Source organism: Populus euphratica, unplaced genomic scaffold, assembly GCF_000495115.2.
Source record: "Populus euphratica unplaced genomic scaffold, PopEup_1.0 scaffold46.1, whole genome shotgun sequence".
NCBI lineage: Eukaryota > Viridiplantae > Streptophyta > Magnoliopsida > Malpighiales > Salicaceae > Populus > Populus euphratica.
Genome location: NW_011499852.1, coordinates 2,518,313 through 2,526,269, shown reverse-complemented (window position 1 = coordinate 2,526,269; position 7,957 = coordinate 2,518,313). Strand labels below are relative to the sequence as shown.

At 32.4% G+C, this 7,957-nt stretch overlaps 1 protein-coding gene across 1 annotated transcript; it reads left to right on the top strand.

Moving 5' to 3' along the window:
- The first annotated feature begins 2,369 nt into the window (after positions 1-2,369).
- Positions 2,370-7,957, top strand: LOC105121920 (proliferation-associated protein 2G4-like). The gene is made up of 10 exons (XM_011020780.1): positions 2,370-2,599; positions 2,691-2,819; positions 2,903-2,987; positions 3,092-3,241; positions 3,329-3,482; positions 6,717-6,932; positions 7,024-7,160; positions 7,250-7,341; positions 7,451-7,630; positions 7,750-7,957. Exons 2-10 carry the CDS (start codon positions 2,726-2,728, stop codon positions 7,830-7,832), a joined length of 1,191 nt encoding a protein of 396 aa, XP_011019082.1. The 5' UTR covers positions 2,370-2,599; positions 2,691-2,725; the 3' UTR covers positions 7,833-7,957.

The following is a 7,957-nucleotide window of genomic DNA, read 5'->3' as shown; positions in this document are numbered from 1 at the left end:
ATATATATATATATATATATATATATATATATATATATATTTTAGGACAAATTCGAGTCTCACTCAATCTGTTCAAGTGAGACATCCTCGAGATCTCATGTTTGAGCGCTGTATGGTATAAAATTTTTCTTAAGCATGTCATTTCTTTTCCAAGAAACAAGGAGTGGAAAACAGAACAAAAGAGGGCTAGTCATGCAGGTCAATTATAAATTACTTTACCAATTATATATATTTTTTCAGATAGAAACAATGATTTCAACTAAAAATATTGTGCTGACTAAAATAAACAAGAGATGTTTTAATAACAAAAAAAATTGATGAAGAAAATATTTTAAAATAATTATAATTTTTAGTTTAATAATAATGTAAAAAAATTTCTAAGATTTATATATTTTTGTCTTGTTTAAAACAATTTAGATCTCCCCGCAACACAATGCGAGCAGACAAACTAATCTTAAGCTAAACAAAAAGATTAATCATCCTTGTTTATAAAGTTATTAGTTATGGGCTCGTGCTTTGCCACGAGTCCGTTTTATTTTAGTATAAAAGGCATAGCCTGCACATTTCAAAAAATAAAAAAAATGCAATAACTCAGCTTATAACTTTATCCAAGTCGAATATATTAGTTTTATTTTGATGGGACGATAAAGAAAATTGACAGGGGTAATAAATAAACAATATTTTTGTTAAAAAAGAGATCATAGTAACTGGAGAGAAAAACCTATGAAAGTATATAATTGAATATAAAAACCAAAAAATTAGTTTGAGGAAACTCAAGATTGCAGGATAAACATATATATTTGAGTAACAAAAAACAATTTAATTTGAGTTAACCAACTCAACAAGTCACTATTTTAAAACTTGATTACGTTGTTTAACAGATGACTTAGGTGATTCGAGGCCTAAGGCTAACCATGTATCAATAAAAATAGAGAGAATTAACCAATTATAATTTGGTAAAAAACTTGAGCTAACCCCCAACTCAATTAATCCACGAAAAACCCAATCAAACTTGTTGATCTTTATATTTTTATTTTTATTTTCAATGTGATGTTATTTTTAAATTTTTTATAAAATAAAATAAATAAATTAACTTGGATAAATTTAGAATAGCCTACATGGTCCGTGATATGGGCTTGTGATGCTAGATTTGTTCAAAATCAACCTCATAGAGTTAAAAAACTATATGATGAATAACTTTTAAAAACTATGATGAGCAGACAAGAAATCTCATATATTAAAAAATTAGAAAGTCTAATCTTCAATAAATCAAATACTGAAAAATAAAAATAAAAAAGAAATTACATAAAAGAATTTAAAATAAAAAATAATAATTAAAAAAATAATGATGAAAATCAAAATAAAAATAAATTAAGGGGAAGTTTTTTTTTATAAGAGGGTTAATTCAAAGATAAAAAAATTAACTAAAGAAGAAAATAAAAAAATAAAAACCAAATTAAAAAAACAAAACATCACAAAAATAAATTAAATAATAAAATTAAAAACTATAAAATTTTTAACAAAAAAAGCTTAAAAAAATAAAAATTAAAAGAAAAAGGATCACGATAATTAAATTGAAAATAAATATATTTTTTTTTAAAAATATAGAATAAAAATATAGAGTAACAAAAAAAATATTTTTCGGATATATAAAAGAAGGTTCTATTGATAAGAAACCGCTGAACAAGCATCACCGCGTGTCACAATGGGAAGAAGATGACAAAGTGACACATCTAATGACATGATGGAAATAACATTTTATGTCACTGGGAGGAGAAGCACGAGGCGCTCAAAATGCATTAGTGTCTTCCAGGTGCTGTGCTGATGCATGTATAATACACACCAATAACTTTTTAAAATTAATTAATATTTAATTAATATAAAAGGATATATGTGCCCTTGATTACTCTCATAATTATAAGAAAATCAACGCATAAAGACCCAAAGCCTCCTGATGCTATGATTTAAATTTGTATTTGTTGACATCACACTTATTCACCCCTCCTCGTCTACGTTTATAATTTTTTATTTATTTTGAGGGTAATTATACCGTTTTTATTATGTAAAAAGATGAAAAATACAACTATATTTCTGAATAATATTTTAATGATTACATATAAAAAAACTAAAATACCCTATAAAAAAGGCATGTGGATATTTTTGTAAAATAACAAACGTGTTTAGTGAAACTTCCTTCCCTCGAGCTTGATTTTTTTTTCTTCATAACTAAAAATTACAATAATCAAGGCATGAATCTCTTTTTATTATAAAATAAAAAATAAAAAATAAAAACTATCATGGTGCACAGTATCTAAGGGCACATTGGTCAATTAATACAAGGCATAATTATAAATGAAAGAAAGGAAGAAAGAAAAAACCCAACTGAGAAGCAAGAGTGCGTGTAGAAAATTCCTAAATAATGCAAACGCTGCGGTAAAGACCCAAAACCCTAGCTCTTCACGAACCACCTCACGCTATCCTCATCCATTTATACACCACTGCTCTTCTCTCTCTCTCTGCGCTTTCAAACCCAAAACCCTAGTTAGCTTCCTTATCCCATCCTCTCCGCCGCCGCCGCCGCCAATTTATTTTCACCACCGTATGTTCTCTCATCTCTTCTCTTATCCAATCAATTTCTCTTATAGCAATAATAATAAATAAATAATACTCGTATTCTTTTTATGCTGTAGAAGTCGGTGATTGACATTAAAAAAGCTCCAATACGATGTCGTCAGACGACGAGAGAGAGGAGAGAGAGTTGGATCTCACATCCTCTGAGGTCGTCACCAAATACAAAAGCGCCGCAGAAATTGTCAACAGTAAGTAACCAACCCCTCTCTCCTTGATAATCTGCTAATTCTCTAATATTAATTATTTTTGTTTTTTTTGGTAATTATTGCAGAGGCATTGCAGTTGGTGATATCAGAATGCAAGCCAAAGGCTAAGATTGTTGATATTTGTGAAAAAGGAGATTCTTTTATAAGAGAGTAAGCACTCGCTAATCCTTATGTCTTTAAATTCATAGCTTTTTTTTTTTAGAATTAAATTGATAAAAAATAATAGGTTTTGATTTTTATGTTTGAATGTGTAGGCAAAGTGGTAACATGTATAAAAATGTGAAGAAGAAGATTGAAAGGGGAGTTGCTTTTCCAACTTGTGTTTCTGTCAACAACACTATTTGCCATTTTTCTCCACTTGCTAGTGATGAAACGGTCTTGGAAGAAGGAGATATTGTCAAGATGTAAGCTTTCAATCCATGTGGGGTTATCATGTGGTTTGATTTTTGTATGTTTTATGTTAATGGGTTTTGGCTTTTATTGGTGTGTAGTGATTTGGGCTGTCATATAGATGGATTTATTGCTGTTGTTGGACATACCCATGCTCTTCAGTCAGGGCCAGTTACAGGTAGGGCAGCTGATGTTATTGCAGCTGCAAATACTGCTGCTGAAGTTGCCTTGAGGCTTGTAAGGCCTGGAAAGAAGGTAATTTGTTTGTTTGTATCGTATTAGCTTTTTTATGTCTTTCTTGCATTCCATTCTTGTGCTGATTGTTCTGTGATGTTTACTTGAGATGATTGTTTGTATATATAGTGAAATTGAATTGCAAATTTTTAATATGCATCAGTTTTTTCTAAATCATGAAGCAACTTTTAATCTCATCAGTTCTTGATGACTTTTTAGTTTAGCAATCATATCTACGTCGCATATTGAGGTGACTTGTATTGTTCACTTGAACAGTTTTTTCTTTCATGGCACAGTCTAATAGCCCTTCTTTTCTTGGACACTATTCCCTAATGATGAACTGTTTTGATAAGCTATGGACCCATGTCCAGATGAAGTTTTTGTCATAGTTACTCTGACAGGGATGTCTTTTTGTGAACCCAGGATGTGTCATTTTTGTTGCATGGACATTTCATCCTAGAAAGTATTAGGGAAGGCAATTTATAGTTCGGTGATCATCTTTTATCGGTTCTTTGTATGTTGTGCTAGACAGTGTTGCAAATGGTTTGTCTGCTTCTGTAGTTGCTACTCATTAGTCTTCAGTAAGGGAGTTGACAAATGCAAAATAGAATGGCTAGAGCATCTGTAAAATTAAGAACTGGAAATATAGGCAACTCTGCCAAGGTGATCATTTGCAAGATGATTTCCTCTTTTCCCTGTTGCTGATATTATCATTATTATATGTAGACTGCTTTAGTTTCATGCTTTTGGATAATACCTCATCCCTGCACAGACTAAATGTTACTCTTGCAAGTTGATTTCCTCTTTTCCCTTTTAGTGATATTGTCATGACTGTAATTAGACTGCTTTAGTTTGATGCTTTTGCATCTTACCTCTTTCTTGTACAGACTAAATCCTTACTCTATCTTAACACATTATTTTAGTAGCGATGTTAGCCTGTGCTTGAGCAAAAATGGAACTTGTAAATTATAAGTAGTTTATCCATGAAAAATGAAATAAAAACTGGCAACTTTGCCGAGGTGATCGTTTGCTTGTTGATTTCCTCTTTTCCCTGTTGCCTATAGTATCATGGCTGTACTTGACTGCTTAAGGTTGATATAATTAGATTCTACCTGATTCTTGTATGGACCAACATCTGTACACTCTGAAACATGTTATTTGAGTGGTGTTGTTAGTTTAGCTTAAGCTAAAATGGAACTTGGTATTTGTATAAGGTTATTAACTAGCAACTTACTCGTGAAAATTATAAAAAGCCGGCAACTTTGCAGAGGTGATCAATTGCCTGTTGATTTCTTCTTTTCTCTGTTAGTTTAGCTTAAGATAAAATGGAATGTGGTATTTGTAGCAAATTATTAATTAGCAACATACCCATGAAAATTATAAAAAGTTGGCAACTTTGCCGAGGTGATCGTTTGCTTGTTGATTTCCTGTTTTCCCTGTTGCCTATAGTATCATGGCTGTACTTGACTAAAGGTTGATATAATTACATTATACCTGATTCTTGTATGGACCAACATCTGTACACTCTGAAACATGTTAGTTGAGTGGTGTTGTTAGTTTAGCTTAAGCTAAAATGGAACTTGGTATTTGTGTAAGGTTATTAACTAGCAACTTGTGAAAATTATAAAAAGCTGGCAACTTTGCAGAGCTGGTCAATTGCCTGTTGATGTCTTCTTTTTCCTGTTAGTTTAGCTTAAGATAAAATGGAACGTGGTATTTGTAGAAAATTATTAATTAGCAACATACTCATGAAAATTATTGATTTCCTCTTTTCCTTGTTGCTGATACGATTCATGGTCCTGCTCAATCATTTTTGGTTGATCTATGTAGATTATACCCATAACTTGTAATGGACTCCATCTTACTTTTGGTTGGCACTGTATAAGTAGCATTTTTAATAATAATATGGTGCTGGTTCATTCATACCGATTTTTTTGTCAAGTATCTAAACCACTTGAAACTACTATATTCAGTAGCTTTTTCTGCCCAATTTTTTCTTGTTTCTGCAGTTTTTTTATGTGATATTTTGGTAAGTAAACACTTCTAGTACTATCCTTCCGATGATGATCTCTACATGATGAAAACTATAATCAGCAAAGGATTAATGTCCAATGAAGCATCTTATAGTCATAGTTACACTGATAGAGCATCATCTTGTTCTTTCTCACTTGAAAAGAAGAGTGCTTATGCACGACTGCTAGTGAACAATGTGGTGTATCCTGCATAACAGTCTGATTAGGAATTACATGTTCTTTCATTACTTTATTTTTTAAAATTTTCTTTACCCTTTTATTACTGTTTTCTAGAAAAATGTCAATTGTCCCTAAATGATGAATATTTTTCAAAAGCCATAGACCAACATCCAAGTGAGGCCTTTGGTGTCATGGTTGCTCTTATAGGGCAACCTTATTTTCCTTTTGTTAATTGTAGTTGTTTTGCATTTAGGCTTTACTTCAAATGGTGAAATAGTGGGGTGGTGGGGCTGGGATTGGGGCCGTCTACATATTTCATTTGGGTAGATAAAAACATACATGGACTTTGCTTCATTTATCTTTGTCATCTAGATTCATGATTAAGGGAAATTGTGCCTTGGTGGCGATGTTGATTGAAATCAATATGAGCTTTGCACATGCACATGCTTAGAGAAAGGCAACTTCGCCGAGTTTATTGATGCTAAATATCAATATACTGCTTTTCCTGTTGCCCCTATTGATTATGGTTCCTGTTGATTGCATGAGACCTGTTTATTTATTGTCAGTTACATTTAATCATCTTTAACCTATATCTTTGTGTGTGTAAGATATCTACCATTGTGGAAATGCACAAAGTTCAACTTGTACAGCTGATTTTTTTAGTCATCTTTTCTTTTGACCGAGGAATATGTTGTCTCCTAATTTTTTCCTTCAGAAATTGTAGTGAGATCTTTTTTCTTTCTTTTTTTTCCCTTCTCCATTGCGACTTTGAGGTTCTTGTTTCATTGTCTCCTCACATGTGTTTGGAAAACAGTGTTACATATTGAATGCGATCTTTTTGGATTTTCATTTTTTTTCAAAATTTATAATATATTTTTGATGTAAATATAAATAGACATGATAAAACTGAATTGGATGGGTGAGTTGTGTGTGGTCAATATCTGATTTGGTGCATCTGTTTCTTATTATTGACTTTGCAGCTGTTGTCACAGTTACTGTGTTCTTAATTTGTTCAGCTACTTTTATTCGATATTTTTGTTCATTGAACTTCCTTTTCCTGCAGAATAAAGATGTAACAGAAGCTATCCAGAAGGTTGCTGCTGCTTATGACTGCAAAATTGTTGAGGGTGTCCTTAGCCACCAGCTGAAGCAGTTTGTGATAGATGGAAACAAGGTAATTCTGAGTGTCTCTAATCCAGACACAAGAGTTGATGATGCAGAATTTGAGGAAAATGAAGTGTATGCTGTAGATATTGTCACAAGTACAGGGGAAGGCAAGGTAATATTGAGTGACTCGGGAATCAATTTATATGCTGTTCTTATTGATTTTGTGCTCTTATATGCTTATTTCTGTTGCTTTGATTTTGCAGCCAAAGCTGTTGGATGAGAAGAATACTACCATATACAAGAGAGCTGTAGACAAGAATTATCACTTGAAAATGAAATCTTCTAGATTTATTTTCAGTGAAATTAATCAGAAATTTCCAATCATGCCGTTCACTGCAAGGTATATCTTATGTTGTAACTCAACTGTTTCGGAGTCCTTTTTCTCTTTGCCTTTAATTTAGATTCTTCTTTAAATTTTCTTTGTGATAGAGCTCTCGAAGAGAAAAGGGCTCGGCTGGGATTAGTAGAATGTGTGAATCATGATCTTCTGCAGCCATATCCTGTTCTTCATGAGAAGCCTGGTAAGAGGTGCCCTTGTATCTCATTTGTTTCATTGCATTGGTTTTTTTTTTTCTAGTGATTTCTTATTGCTATAATACTTACTTGAGGCTTTGGTTGGTAACATTGCAGGTGATTATGTTGCTCATATCAAGTTTACATTATTGCTAATGCCAAATGGATCAGATCGGATCACTTCACATTCACTGCAAGAATTGCAGCCTAGCAAGACGATAGATGATCCTGAAATCAAGGCCTGGTTAGCTTTGGGTACAAAGACAAAGAAGAAGGGTGGTGGGAAGAAGAAGAAAGGTAAACTGGGTGAATTAACATACAAAAAAAAAAGGCCTTTGGGCACATAAAACTTATCATTTAATCTGTAGAGCATGGTTATTATTGACATGTAATCTCTGCATTCTTGAATGTTGCAGCTAGGAAGTCTGGTGAAAAAGCTGAGTCAACAGAAGCTGAACCCATGGATGCATCAACAAATGGGGCTACTGCGCAAGAATGAATCTTTATATAGATTTTGCCCATTTGTCAAGTTTTGGAACTCTATTCACCTTCTTGTATCTGGTTGGTTGAGAAATTTTTTAATGGCGTCTAGACATTGATTGATCCTAATGGGATTTTCCTTGC

Coding starts and splice junctions, on each gene's coding strand:
- LOC105121920 (XM_011020780.1), top strand. CDS start 2,726: ATGTCGTCAGACGACGAGAGAGAGGAGAGAGAGTTGGATCTCACATCC. Junction 6,933..7,023: donor CAAGTACAGGGGAAGGCAAG/GTAATATTGAGT, acceptor TTGATTTTGCAG/CCAAAGCTGTTGGATGAGAA. Junction 7,342..7,450: donor TGTTCTTCATGAGAAGCCTG/GTAAGAGGTGCC, acceptor GTAACATTGCAG/GTGATTATGTTGCTCATATC.